The following is a 15,350-nucleotide window of genomic DNA, read 5'->3' as shown; positions in this document are numbered from 1 at the left end:
GTGATTCACCCACCCCTTCCCCCTTAATTACCTGATATTCTTCAAATGTTGTAACATAATGTGTATATACATTGCTAAGCCCCGAAACAACCACATCGATGTCCTTGGTACCTGATGGATCCAGTTCCTAAAAACATAAGTTCAAACTAATGTAAAAGTAAGAAAAATCTCAAAGGAACATTTCCAATGATAGAAAGTCATAACTTATCTGTAGGATATGCCAAAATGTTCTGATAATTGAAGGTCAAAAGGCCCCACCGATCCTTCCTGCACAGAGATCTGCCCACTGAGCAGGGAAGTGCAACACTATACACTTACAGGAACTACGCTATATTACAGCTCGCTATAGCAAAGTGACTGGGATCACCACTGTGTAGGCAAACTACGAAAGCGAACCTGGAATACCCCTTTAAATAGTAGTTAATTATTAAACAAATTATAAATGTGCATACCCCATAAATGGGGTGGCACAGTTCCCCTTTTTTCCCATATTTATATTAACTTTGCCAACTTTCCGCATGTAATACGTTACACAGGTGAGCGCTCATATTCCAATAATACCCTGGGGATGTGGCAATAAAGCTTCTAATCAAGCTCCAGGTTTAAAAAATCTTTGACACAGCTTCATTAAAAATGTATACCAACTGACAATTTTCGAGTCGATCTTAGTCCTAAATAAAATCTATTAATCTATCTATGACTAAGAGTCAGATCGACTTGAAACGGGTCACAAGAGAACTTTACGTCTATAGAAAACATTTTTGGTGAAGCTTTAATGAGGTTTTTTTAAGCCTAGTGCTGGATTGGAAACTTACGTACTATGACTATGGTAAGTACTGCTTGAAGTCTCACAAGCTTGATCCATGCACCAGAGTGTGGTCGCCTGGATCGCAATATATACACCCATTGGACAGGAGGGTGGCGTATCATCAGTACATTTTCTAATATCCCTAGGGAGCTAAAGTGAGGAAGCACTCAATATTAACTATATTTGGGATTTTGGGTGGGCGTTGTTCAACATTTACTTTCTACAGAAAAAAAAATGATTTGGGTGGATTAGTGGTTAAAATGTATAATTCTATAATGATAATATGATATAACCTATTATTATATATTTTTGGATTAAAGGATTAATAGTGATGGTTGCGAGAAGGACTTTGTATTCATCATTTTATTTACTCTACTAGGAGCTGAAAATCACTTTTCTGATACATCGCTTTCACAAATCTAGATACATTATCGAGTACTTTCTTCCGACAGCCAATATCAGAGGAAGTTTATTGTATACAGGGTTTGTACAGATCACATTGAACTAAAAAAATAAACTGTTATGCAGCTTGCTTCCCCTCCACTGCTCAGAAGGAACGATTCTGCAAGCTTGCAAACAACTCCGGAGTTCACCTATGTGAGATCACATTGTAATATTTCAGTTTTATACCTTTTTTACTGCTTCTCTTAATCTTCTTCCAGACATGGTCCTGTTAAAGAAATATAATTCAAAAGTAAATATGAGTAAAATATAAGTAGTAGTTAGGAGATCCAAAGTCAGATACCAGGAGGGCTCAGGAGCAAGACAAAGGCATGGCCAAGTGACAGTCTGAGATCAAATGCCAGGAGGTTACATCAATATAAAGGGATAAGAGATAGTCAGAGGCCAAGTCCGGGGTCAGGTACCTGAGTTCAGAGAGCTTGAAGAGCAAAAGGGATAGTACACACAAAATCCAAGGCCCAGCAACAAGATCAGCAAATCTACAGCTGACAATGGTCTGCTCTATGATATATATGTATATGTATAGTGATGGACTCTTCTGCTGCATTCTTACTAATAAAGACAACAATCACGCTTTGTGTATAGTGTCATGCGGTTTTACATGTAATGTGAATAGTGATGTGCGTCTTTTACATTGTATGATGATAATGTATAGTAAATAAGAATGTAGAGTGTTAATGTATAATGTGAGTAGTGCATAACACAGGATAAGCTCAGGGTTAGACCTGAGATAATATGAGTACTGTTCATATACTTAAGTGGCTTAGAAACAGCATAAGATAAGTACTAGTGATGAGCGAGTAAACTCGTTGCTCGGGTTTTCCCGAGCATGCTCGGGTAACTTCCAAGTATTTTGGCGTGCTCGGAGATTTAGTTTTTGTCAAAGTAGCTTCATGATTTGTGGCTGCTGGACAGCCTGCATACATGTCAGGAATGCCTGTTTGTTAGGGAATCCCCACATGTATTCAGGCTGTCTATTAGCCGTAAATCATGCAGCTACTTCGACAAAAACTAAATCTCCGAGCACGCCAAAATACTTGGAGGTCACCCGAGCATGCTCGGGAAAACCCGAGCAACGAGTATACTCGCTCATCACTAATAAGTACAATATGTTTAGTCTATGGATAGGATATTGTTAATGGATAAAACCAGCCCAGTTGGTCAAACTAGATTTAGTGAAGAGTGGGCACTTACTTATAGTGGTTCAGATAAGGAAGTACAATGACAAGGTCAAGTTCAGGTGCAGTGGGCTACTAGGGCCAGCATATGCCAATCATTCGAGGCAGATGGAGGCCGTACTGATATCCCTTGTGGACATTCCTTCAACATACGGAGCCTAGTGTCCGGTCCAGCTACTAGGGAGAAGGCCTGGTCTTCTGACATTTCTAGGTTGATGGATGTGAAAACCTGTGAAGGGCAGGTGGCGTGTCCCGGGTGCACTGCTGAAGCGGACAGTAAATTCTTGAGGCTGACGGAGTCAGTGGGCCTATGGATAGTCATGGACAAACATGTGGTAGAGCTGAAGACACGTTCTACTAAGGAAGTAAGAAACGTAGTGATGTGCCCTATCTCGCTTATTACATCCTGATGAACTTGAACAGACCTGTAAGCTTTTGCTTGTTGCAATGAACTTTATGTCTCCTGAATTGTGTGTGGCTGCTTCCGAGGATGGAGGCCTGGGACAGAGGAGGTCTGTGGCCTACAAGTGAGTGTAATGCACCCGACATCTTACAGCAAACTGGGACTTGGACACTGTTTTCCTGTACAGTGCCAGAGCGACACCAGACAGCAGCTCGGCCATGACTACCACTCTTGGCCTCTTTACACATATAACATGCTGTTCCAATAATATTAAAGTTTACCCATGTATTGGAACAGGGCTGATATATATTTCTACTCACTCTCACCATAGCATCAGCAAAGCCTACAGTTACTCACGTAAACTCTCCTGGAACAGCAAGAATGGCCAAGGATCCAATTGTGATCATTTGAACATCAATAATTGTTGGATGCCATGGGATACCTCTGCGGACCTGGAAGAAGCAGAGATATGGTAGGAGTATAATTAAGAAGAACAAGTCCTTCATAAAAGCTGAATGTCCTTATAGAACTATAATTCAGATAAAAAGGTGAAATGGAGACCTTACTCAATCATTATCCTTATGTGTTTCATGGACCTTTCATGCTGTTATGAGAGGCATCACTTGTAACAATTGTCGACTAAGGGATTATATCAATTTCCTGAGCCACAAAGCAATTCTATAACAAAGCAACCCCCCATGACACATACCATTCATGCATAGTACACATAACCCTGCAGTTTTTTCATTACAATATTATGGCACTAAGTTTGTGTCAAATGAAATTTTGACATTTGAAATATCAGCATACAACAAGATTTTATCTTATCTACCTCTCCGGTATTGAGCAGGATGGGTTTGGGCTCATGGCATTCTATAGTTTCATTTGATGGGATTCCAAAAAGTAAATCTCGTATACCATCCCAAACTGGGTCTCCTTCAGTCATTCCTATATAAAAAGTAAAATAAAACTTGTGAAACTTCTTTGAACAGTTAAAGGAAGTTGTCAGCACAAAATAGCTATTCTAATTTAGCACAGTACATTGTAGCCCTAATAAAATTCCTTCCTTTAGTATTGTGTTTGCCTGAAATTGTTATTTATTGAAACATGCTAATGAGGTTCTTGGTGCACTCTTGGCGTGACTCTTGGCGTGACTCTTTTTTTTGTGCTGAAAGACTCCCTCTAAAAAGGCTTACCCAACTTTTTAAGGAATAGTAAACTACTGTCCGGAGGGTACTGCCCATAGTGGCAGACCACGTGACTGCAATGGGACCTGTGAACTGGGGAAGCACAGTGCCAAGTGGCATAGCACCCAGTTTCATCACTTAACCTGTGTGTCTGATCTCTGATGTTTCACTACATGTGCGGAGCCCCTGTCTCCATAGCATATCCCAGAGCATCAGAGGAAAAGGATTTGGTGAGTATTTAGTTTTACTATTTATATCAAATTTCAAAGCAAATACTATGGGGCATCATAATGTGTGGGAGTTTGTGTGTCAAAAAAATACATGTTGTGTGTGGCTGTGGGTGTCTCATACATGGTGTTATCAGCTCTAGGGTTCATTAGACTGTGTGGGGGACTGTGGGATCTATCATACTGTGTGGGGAGCTATAGGGGCCAGCTTACTGTATAGGGAGCTGTGGAGATCATCATAATGAGTAGGGGCCATCATATTTGATGTAAGAAGTTGTGGGGTCCATCAAACTGTGGGGGCAATAATACCATATGAGGACTGTGGGACGACCATATATGGTGTGGGGTGCTGTGGATTTCATCATACTGTGTGCATCCATAATATTGTAAGGGGAGGCTGCCGAGTTCATCATACTGTATGGTGGGCTGTGAAGGCCATCATATTGTGTCAGGGAGCTGTGGCGTCTCTCATACTGTATAAGGAGCTGTGAGTGACATCATACTGTATGAGAGTTGTGGGGACATAATATGTGATGTTGGGAATGTAAGGTCCATCATACTGTTTGATAGAGCGGTGATGTCCATTTTACTGTGAGGAGGCTGTTGAGTCCATCATACTGTGTGGGGGAGCTGTGGAGTCTATCACGCTTTGAGGGGGGAGGATGTAGGATCCATAATTTGTTTGTAGGAGCTGTGGGGTCCATAATAAAGTATGAGGAGACTGTAAGCTCTATCATACTGCATGAGGGGCTGTAGGGCCATCATTCTGTGTGAGGGAACTGTGGGGGCCATCATACTGTATGGAGGCTGCGTGACCATCTTACTGTGTGCGGAGGGGATCATTATACTGTGGGGAGAACTGTGGAGGCATCAACCGGGTGGAACTTGGTATGGGGACATCATGTGTGGGGTACAGTAGAACCAAAATCCCTGTGAGGTATCATACTGTCTGTGGGGGAACTTTTGTGGCCATGATACCCTATATTAGCTATAAAAGGAGTATTGTAGTGGATGTGAACACTAAGGGGCTTGAGCAGGGTCACTATTTCTGTGTACATGCTTCAAAATATGTCTCTCCACCTGTGTTTCAAAGTTGGGAGGTATTTTCTATTTTGTGACTGCACCTATTTGTCCTTACCCCACCAATCTTTTTAGGTGGAAAGGGGAGGGAGCCAAATATGGGTTTTTGCTATTGGTCACATGATTCCTATGCACGTCTATGATTACTAGGATATGTTGTCGCTCTACGATCATTGGGTGTGCGACCTCCAGGACACTGGCAAATCCTGAGAATAAAGGGGCATTAACACAGTTTTATCATTGTTGTCACTTATGAGCTATACCGGGTACTGCAGTGCGGCCCCATTCTTTTGCGCTGACGTACTTGCCTACACAGTGGTGGGCCAGGATGCTACATAAGTAAACCCGCACTGAGTCTGCTCACTTTTAGGTTTGGGGGCACTTGGGTCTCTTACTGATCATAAAGTGAAGGTATATCCGAAGAATATGCATTTCATTTACAAGATAGGAAAGACTCTTTAGCCCATAACTTTACAAAAGATTGAAAATCCAAATATAACTGTATCGATCATATATCATAAGTGTATGGGTGACACAAAATGTTAGTATGAGAATGAAGTAATTGCATTTCACAGAGATGAAACAGAGAAAAGTCCACAGAAAATTCTCACCATGGGTGAAATTGATCAATCCAGGACCATCGATGGTTCCAGCAGCAAAGCTATATCCAAGGGCAGGCTTGCAAGTTGTTGCCTGTATAAATAAAAGTCGAGTCAAACATTCAACCATTTTCACACATATATAATAGTGGGAAATCTACAATTCTAATATTCCTCGAAAATAAGGCTTCCACACTGCACCCATCCAGTTTAATGGTTCTATTATTATCATATTTTAGAGAAACTATTTCTAGTAGAAGCCGTAATTCTTGATGTATGCAAAAATTCTAGAACCAGATCAGTCATTGCAATGGCTTTTATTACTTTCAGTATTTTAATATCAATGTAATGATGTCAAGTGCTCAAAGGCAAAAGCACGGATAACATTTCATTGGGCCAGCAAAGTGAACATTATGTGATATGTATACTTACAGAGTGAGTTTCATTAAGCTTCACAGTAACATTACTCATGTCTACCCACTGGTGAGCAGAGTTCACAGTGTCCAACATTTCTTTGGTTGATGAATTATATAATTCCTTTAAATGACATAGAAACAAAATGTCAGTGACATAAATACACAGAGCACAAAGATACAAAATACGGTATGTCCTTATAGAACCAAATAGAAAAATGATTCATCTGCATTTTCACATATAGATAGAATTCCGAATACCAATTAAGGCTCACACTCATGAGTCTTGCACTTCAATACCCGGCACTGCCGCCGGCACTCATATCGGAGCGTTCAGCTGCATAGAAATACATGGAGCTGCACGCTGCGCTCCCGAGTATCGGCGGCAGTGCTGGGTATTGAAGTGCAAGACTCGTCCGAGTTTCTTGCATGTGAGTATGATGAGCCCTTATAGTTACATAATAAAATTCTTGCTGCCTACTTCCTCCACTAGACGGAGCTCGCTACATATGGATCTGCTGTATATTAATAGGCTCTGATACATCATTGCCTGATTTTTTTCCAGTTTTGTGTTTTGCACCTTTTCTGTTTGCACCAATGCATTATTCTATTTGCGCCTTTTTAAGCCTATTTTATATGTGCTCTCCTGTGGTTTTTTTCCCCACTTTGTCAGCAGGCAGGCACGGACTGGTAATAGAACCAACCGGGCATTTTCCCACTGGGCCGCTGTCGTGTGGACCACGGGCGGCAGCGCCCGATCATCTGGCTGCTTGCCAGCTGATGCGGCCACTGGCCTGGCTGTTGCTCCTGCCGTCGGCCCTCTGCGGGCACGGCAGTTATAGTTTTCAACCCTCCCCCACTGCAGGGAGATAAGCCACCACGCCCCCCCCACGCACCCCATCCTCGCCGTAGCATGAGACCTCCCCCCCAGCCACTCACAGCGTCGCTTGCCTGCTCTCTTCTCTGTTCACAGGACCTGTGATAAGGTCACAGGAGGAGAGTAGTCAGGGGTCACATAATCAGGAGCCTTTGTCCAGACCCCTGATCATGTGACCCCTGACTCCGTCCCTCCTGTGACCTCATCACAGGTCCTGAGCGCTCAGCCTTGCCTCTTGGTGTCTGCAAGACTCTGCTGTGCTGTTGTCATGGTGCTGGATGAGGTAAGTATGTGTGGGGTCAGGAGGGGTTTACAGGGTTGATGTAGCAGAGCTGTTTGTGTATGAGGTGTACAGAGCGGAGCCGTGTGTGTATGAGGTGTACGGAGCGGAGCCGTGTGTGTACTTGGTGTACAGAGCGGAGCCGAGTGTGTACGAGGTGTACGGAGCGGAGCCGTGTGTGTACGAGGTGTACGGAGCAGAGCCGTGTGTGTACGAGGTGTACAGAGCGGAGCCGTGTGTGTACGAGGTGTAGGGAGAGGAGCCGTGTGTGTATGAGGTGTACAGAGCGGAGCCGTGTGTGTATGAGGTGTATGGAGCGGAGCCGTGTGTGTAATTGGTGTACGGAGCGGAGCCATGTGTGTACGAGGTGTACGGAGCGGAGCCGCGTGTGTACGAGGTGGAGCCATATGTGTACGGGATGTACGGAGCGGAGCCATGTGTGTATGGGGTATACAATAATAATAATCTTTATTTTTATATAGCGCTAACATATTCCTCAGCGCTTTACAGTTTGCACACATTTTTATCACTGTCCCCGATGGGGCTCACAATCTAAAATTCCCTATCATACTGAATGTGGGAGGAAACCGGAGTGCCCGGAGGAAACCCACGCAAACACGGGGAGAACATACAAACTCCTTGCAGATGTTGTCCTTGGTGGGATTCGAACCCAGGACCCCAGCGCTGCAAGGCTGCAGCACTAACTACTGAGCCACTGTGCTGCCCATGGACCGGAGCCGTGTGTGTACGGAATGTACAGAGCGGAGCCAAGTGTGTACGAAGCATACAAAGCGGGCTTTTCCCACGGACACAGGAGTACATGGCGGAGCCCCGAGGAGCATTTTAAAACACACACATGACGTTCCACCTGAAGTGATATGCTGGAAGCTGACCGGAAATGAGATAATTTCTTGAGGAGATTGTGACGGAACCAGGAATGCTTCCGATCCATCACCGTGTGCTCCTCTAACAGCGCAGACAGCAGGATCGTCTTGGAATTGGGGATGCCGGCCATGTGAGCGGATCATGATATGTCCTGCACCGGGAGGCTCAGGTGGGCACTACAATGGGAGCCGGGCTGCTATAGTATCTTTATAGAATCTTTTTTTATTTCTTTCTCTCTTTTTCTTTCTTCCCCTCATTTTCTTTCTCTCTCTCTGTTCTTTCTTTCCCTTTCTTTCCTCTTTCTTTCTCTCTGTTCTTTCTTTCTTTTCTTTACTTCTTTCTTTCTCTCTCTGTTCTTTCTCTGTCTCTCTGTTCTTTCTTTCTTTCTCTCTCTGTTCTTTCTTTCTCTCTCGCTCTCCTTTCTTTCTCTCTTTTTTCTTTTTTCTCTCTCTCTGTTTTCTCTCTTCCTTAGTGCCAGTCAGTGTGCCCATAATGCCAGCCACTGTGCCCCCAGTACCAGTCAGTGTGACCAGCAGTGCTAAATGGGTGCGATTAGGCGTGGACATGGGTTGTGAAATGGGTGTGGCTGGGCGTGGCCTAAAATTTGCAGCTGCGCGCGCCGCAGTCTTTGTCCCTCTTTCCCTTCTTCAAAAGTTGGGAGGTATGATAGGGGCAGCTATGACCAGGGGGTCTGGTTGCCCAATGGATAGCAGTTCTGCCAGGAATTCTGTCACCGTGCGTACAAAAGGGGACAGAGCTTTGGGAGGAGTACTGTACCTAAAAGCAATAAATAGGACTGAGCTGAAATACTGGGCACAGCTCTGACTACATGTTATATAGTCGTGTTAATCTCCTATCACTTCTTGTAACCTACAAGTGTACAAAGATATTATATAGTCACCATGTGACTAGTGAGCCTGTGTAACTTCAAATGCCAGGGCTGAATTTTAGCCCCAGTCCGGCCCTGTCAGCAGGGTTTAGCGATTGCAGATATTTTACATGATTAATCAATAGCAACTTTTTGAATAGACGTAAAAGTTGGCAAAACTACACTAGAAACCCCCTCACCCCCCTTTGGGGTATTTTTGATGGTGACAGTATTTTGGCCACATTTTTGCACCCTTTTCTGAAATGTGTGACTTTTAATGCCAACGGTCACAAAAGTAGACAGAGAAAGAGACCATTTTATTTCATTTGTACCAAATTCACGGATTGCTTGTACCATTTTGAAGAATTTTAGGGGAAAAAATGGCAACTAATACCACAAGACAAAAAAAATACAGTAACTGATAAAGCAATGTAAATGAAGAATCGGAGTCATAAGGCCCCACGCTTCAATGTCCCAGCAATCCCACCAACGATCCGACGTGGATGCGTGGATGGGATCGCTGGGACATAGTTAGCTGATGGCTGGTGAGCTGTCACATAGACAGACCCACCAGCGATCGGGACCAGCAAGCAAGCTGGTTTCCAATGTAAACAGTGGGTATCTAAGAGCTGCGCGGCTCTTAGATACCCGCTGTTTACATTGGAAACTAGCGTCCAGCGTCGCTGATCGCTGGTCTCTCGCTGCCACACGCAGCGATGTGTGCTGGCCAGCAGGAGAACAACAATCAAAAAATGGCCCAGGATGTTCGAGCGTAATCAGCGATACCCGGCAGGGGGGCCGGTCGCTGATCCATGTCATACACAGCGATATCACTGGCGAGATCGCTGTGGCGTCACAAAATCAGCGATCTCGTTGGCGATCTCGCTGTGTGTGATGGGCCCTATAGTGTTACATTCAAAATAAGCTAATAAAATGTGAATATAGTAAGCGCTTCCTCCTCCCTAGTGGTAGCTGCCGATAAGCACTACGTGGTAAGAGTTATTATCAGCTTTGTATCAGATTCCTAAAGTAAAAATGTTTTCCACTGCGCTATACTCCAGACGGTGTTCCCTGCCCATCTCCTTGTTTCTTTTTCCAATGAGTTGGCATCAGGTGACTACTGCAGCCCATCAGTAACCACTGATTGTCAGCAGCAGTCATGAGAGCTCAAAAAGTGTCTCTTCCAGCTCAGACAGCACACGACCATTGATTGGCTGCACCAGTTACCTGATGGAATACTGGTAGGAGTACTGAGTAGTGGATGGGTCTGGTAGGTGAATATCTGTTGTTTCTATGCTGTATGTTAAAGCAGAACTGCCACCACTCAGCACATTTCACAATACAAATTACATAAAATATTAAATATGCAAGACCTGATGAGACTGATGTTCTTACTTTGAAAATCCTTGGCAACATGGCAATCCTTTATGAAAGATTCACTGACTAATATTAAAATGAGCAAGTGTATATACCTGCTGTATTATGCACTAAGTGATGCATATATACAATTCCTATCCTTTACTTTTCAGTTGTCATTCATTCAATAAAGGGGATAGAAATGAATTTACCACGGCTTTCTCAAATATCTGTTCTCCGATTATCCTTGTGCTTTCAAACTCATTCTCTCCAGGACCAGTTGCAATGCACGCTGTGACCTGCAGTTGGGTTAGAAGATAAAACAATTCCACAAGTTTCATTACTTATCAGAACTTATCGGAATTTAGAATTCTTCCATCATATTAATAGCAAAAAATAAGTTTAGGTAAGAAGACATTCTAACTGCCGTCTGTGTATCTTCGCTTTTTTGCAGCCCAGTATGAAGTGAATCTTTCCTAGAATATATCCAAGTTTACATTTTCACTTAAAGGGGCTGTCCGCTTTAGACAATCCCAATTTGTTAGGGTTTCTTAGCAATAAAAGGATCACACGGCTAGGGCCAAAAGTGATCACTTGTAGTCTGTGTATTAAACTGGTGGTAGTAAGTGCTCAAATTCCCTGCAGTGCCCCCACAGGAAAAAATAGGTATTGCACAATGCCCATTTAAATCAATGGCTTCTCTGTGTATGGTAGGACAGGACAGGTCCTCCAGAGTGAGAGACACTCTTCACTCTGTCCAAAGGATCAGGATGATGAATTCTTCAATTAAAAACTTTTTTTTTTATAAAATGTGGAGTGTAAGATATGTTTGCATCATCCTACTTTTACTTGCAAATAAAAACTCAGGAATATTTTTGCAAAGACTGGAAGTGTCAAACCAAAAGCTCTTAAAGGGGTAATAATAATAATAGCAATATTAGCAAATACCTCCAATTAGAAATGTAGTATAGTTTTTCTGAGTCGCTATGTCTTTCCTCATGTGCAGGCATTGCAGGACCTTAGGTATCCATGGTTATAACCACTAGCAACTAGCTAACTGTCACTATACCAATGGTCGTAACCATGGATACCTATGGTCCTGCAATGCCTGCACATGAGGAAGGACACAGCGAATCAGAAAACTATACGACTTTTCTAATTGGAGGTATTTGCGAATATTGTGATAATTACAGATAATATATATTAGGATAGGATCTTGGAAATGGGAATACCCCTTTAAACTTTTTCAGAAAAAAATGCTTTATTGGTTTTAAAGGGGACCTTTCACCTGAAAAAAACGCTTTTAAACTGCAGATTTGGGGTTATTTTGCAGGTAAATAGCGTTGTGAAGCTACCCGGTGCTGGTACCTATACCCACGCTGCTGGGAGGAAATTAACTTTATTCCTCCGGCAGCATGCCGGTTTCAGTCATGGGGGTGACGCCAGAGAATAGTCAGGCACCACTCAGTGTATAGAGGGCGTAGGGTGTAACCACACCCCCGGGACTGACTGAAAGCAACTTGCCATTAGAGGCGGCTGTCAGATTCATACTTCCTGTTCGTTCAGGAAGAGTTTACAGCAGTTTTCTTATCATCAGAGGCAGGATAAAAATGACAGGTAACACCTCTATGATAACACAGGATTCACCAATCACAATAGGTGATGTCCCAGCTAACCCTTCTCCCCTCCCTTCACAATGACCTTTGCACATTCTCATTAGACACTAAAATTCAAAAGGCAGAATCTGAGTCTGATCAATGTACATTTTTTCTTTCCAAAAAAAAAAATTTGAAGTCTAAAAACCCCAGTGGCCAGTATGAAAATGTCAAGATTTCTATTATTTTATTTTTAAAACAGAATATGATATATGGAAAAATTGCCAAAAAATATAAAAAAAATACATGTAACACAAGAATCTGATGTAAATAATAGGCCATTTTGTGATGGGACTTCCCCTTTAAAGTACTTATTTAATTTTCTTTTTCTTGCGCTTGATACATTTCTAATATAAATGTCATGAAATTGATTGGTTGACGAGATATATAATGCAACCTCCTTAATTTAATGCTATTTGCTACAAGAGGATTTTTATTTAGTTTTTTTACATAAACAGGAGATGTAACTTTTCCATTATGTTGTCTCTCTAGGGGGCAAAATATGTGCAGATTTTAAAATAATCAGTTTTTCCATTATCCCTGGATTCAGATCTCCTGAAGAAATTAAATTTCATACCAATTTCCACAACCACAAGATGACAAAACCTTTGCCTTGCAGAAGAGCCACTCTAACGTAAAAGTCCATTTAATTGTTCTAATGCTTATACCTATTGATTTTCCAGCTGACTGAGCTCAGCTGGACGTTAAATCTAAGCTGCATTCAGTTTCTACCTATTTTTAAACTGATTATGAACCTAATAATTTTTTCCCATGAATATGAAAACAACCTATTGTTGATGAGGTTGTAAGAGATGAGAAAAAAAAGTCTCTATACACTACAGAAGCAGCGCCACTCTTGTTCACAGGCTGTGTCCGGTATTGCAGTTCATTTCAGTGAATTCTGGGACAGGTACTGATCAATGTTATTCAACAGCTTTTAGAAGATAGTAATAGTGAAAATATGGCATACCCCTCCTTCTGGACAGGTGCTGGTTGGGTTTTCACATGAGAGGCCGGTGTTTATGCAGTGAGGACCTTTGGTATTTGGTGTAACATCTCCAAGATTTGATGATGCAAAAGCTGCTACAAATGATCCCTGCAAAAAATATAACTTCAATTATTGCCTTTTATTACTCAATGCAAAACCGTCACTCTAAGTTTTTTTTTCTGCAATATTATAGCGGGGGTCCGAAATACAAATTTGTTTTTATCCTAAATGTCTATCAATTTAATGCCATAATCTAATGTATCTCTAATATACATTAAAATCCCTACCATTCCATCACTACACTATCTAACTGCTTTATTTTTTGTTTTTATTTCCTCCTTTTTGATGACGCTTTGTTTGAGAATGTCAGTGCATGCTGGAATTTTGAAACAAAGCATCATCAGAGAGCAGAGGCTGCGGTCACTGATGCAGCCTCTGTCCCCTCCCTGAAATAAAGTATCATCAGTGACGTCTGGTTCAGGGGATGAGCTAATCTCTTCTCTACTGAGCATAGGTCAGTTGTCAATTCTGACGGCTGCTCAAGAGATACATGTCACTGTGCAATATGCACAGTGACAGTGCGCTCGCTGGCTCTGATCAGATGTAAGGAGCTGGAAAGAGAGAGCGCACTGTCAGTGTGCATTGTAAAAAGAATACCCTGCGTACAGAGACCAGCACTGCCCCCACAAGTGACGACCTCCTGATGACTCTTCATTTCAAAGCGTTATTAAAAGGGAAGTAATTAAAAAATAAAATAAAGCATTTAGATGTAGTGAGGGAAAGGTAGGGACTTTCTAAATAAAGTATATTAGAAAATAGATTCTATTTTCGATGAAAATGAATTTGTGGTTCGGACCACCCCTTTAGTTTTGTTTTACAAATCGTGCTACCAGGCTCCACGAAAGTCTGCAATGCCACACTTTTTACATAGCTCTTAACACCAAAAAACAATGACAATCTGTCACAAGATACCACAATACAAACTGCACTTATTAGTTAAAAAGATATCTTAGCCCTGATGAAGCTGCAGTTCTTACATCCATTGCATTACACAGCCATAATAATAACGTGTTGTTTTTCTACATTACACCAGTGCCGTGAGGTGTAAGAGATCTATTTCATAATTTATTAAGTTTGTCTTGTGAAATCTGGTAACAGATTCCCTTTAACATTAACAAATAACAGTTCCTTTTATGCAGCATTATACCAGAACTTTAGGTGCTAGAACTCTCTGCCTCTCAATTCCCAGCATGCATTGTGCTTGCCATTGTCCAATAACTTCCCTGCCCTAAACTGAAAGCCTGCTTGTGTGCTATCTGTCAGACAGCACAGTGACATCACACAATCTGTAGTATACAAAGCAACCTAAAAGTGTGCCCCCATTACTGCCCCCTATTGGTTACTTGACATCAGTGCTTTTTACTAATTACAAACATTTTCATGACGTTTTGTACATCTGTCATACATTCAACAGGGTCAATTTCACACAAAAAAAACAAAAAATTTATGTACATCTATGTTTTGGGAAGTGTATTGGTAGAGTCTAACAAACTGTAAATTGTTCAGACCCCAAGCCCATAATTTGTGTTATTATCTATTATTTCTATTAAAAAAGGACAAACTTGTAGTTTGTTATTTTTCTTCTTTATATGATCAGTTCTGACATGGATCTGTGCAGAGATAATTACAGATAATAATCTGATTTCAGAATAATAATGCATTTATTGTAGGTTAGTGGAATAGTTACCTCGCCCGGCAGGGATCCTGTATTCTTCACCTGTTCAAACAAGCACGAGGCATAACCCATATTGTCACTGCTGATCAGGTGATTGGTAACGGGCATACTGACTGCGTGCACCGCAAACCAACTGCAAACACAACGAAAGCATGGTGAGAACATTTGGCTGTTATCTGTCGGTTTATTACAGTGGGATATAATGTGGAGATAGGAATGTGCAGTAAGTCAGAGGGAGAAAGATGGATAAACGGACGGATGGAGGAAGGATGAATAGATAGATAATAGATAGATGATGGATAAAGGCTAATGCCGTACAGCTATATAATTCCTGTACAGTTTACATGTG

General features: G+C 42.0%; 1 protein-coding gene across 3 annotated transcripts in view; it reads right to left on the bottom strand.

Annotated features, from left to right (window-relative positions):
• Nucleotides 1–15,350, bottom strand: part of ASAH2 (N-acylsphingosine amidohydrolase 2) — a 110,256-nt gene that overhangs the window by 27,846 nt on the left and 67,060 nt on the right. For all 3 annotated transcript variants that reach the window (XM_073548231.1, XM_073548233.1, XM_073548232.1), the window contains 9 exons: nt 15,014–15,134; nt 13,249–13,374; nt 10,836–10,922; nt 6,377–6,481; nt 5,957–6,038; nt 3,684–3,799; nt 3,209–3,303; nt 1,439–1,478; nt 32–127 (listed from right to left, as the gene is read on the bottom strand). In XM_073548231.1, the coding sequence (XP_073404332.1) occupies nt 32–127; nt 1,439–1,478; nt 3,209–3,303; nt 3,684–3,799; nt 5,957–6,038; nt 6,377–6,481; nt 10,836–10,922; nt 13,249–13,374; nt 15,014–15,134 (868 nt within the window). The remainder of the gene's footprint in view (nt 1–31; nt 128–1,438; nt 1,479–3,208; nt 3,304–3,683; nt 3,800–5,956; nt 6,039–6,376; nt 6,482–10,835; nt 10,923–13,248; nt 13,375–15,013; nt 15,135–15,350) is intronic.

The sequence above is a fragment of the Dendrobates tinctorius genome, unplaced genomic scaffold, assembly GCF_039654945.1.
Source record: "Dendrobates tinctorius isolate UK_male_01 unplaced genomic scaffold, ASM3965494v1 ptg000156l, whole genome shotgun sequence".
Classification (NCBI taxonomy): domain Eukaryota; kingdom Metazoa; phylum Chordata; class Amphibia; order Anura; family Dendrobatidae; genus Dendrobates; species Dendrobates tinctorius.
The sequence above is the reverse complement of the archived record's forward strand: the minus strand, read 5'-3'. Positions and strand labels throughout refer to the sequence as shown.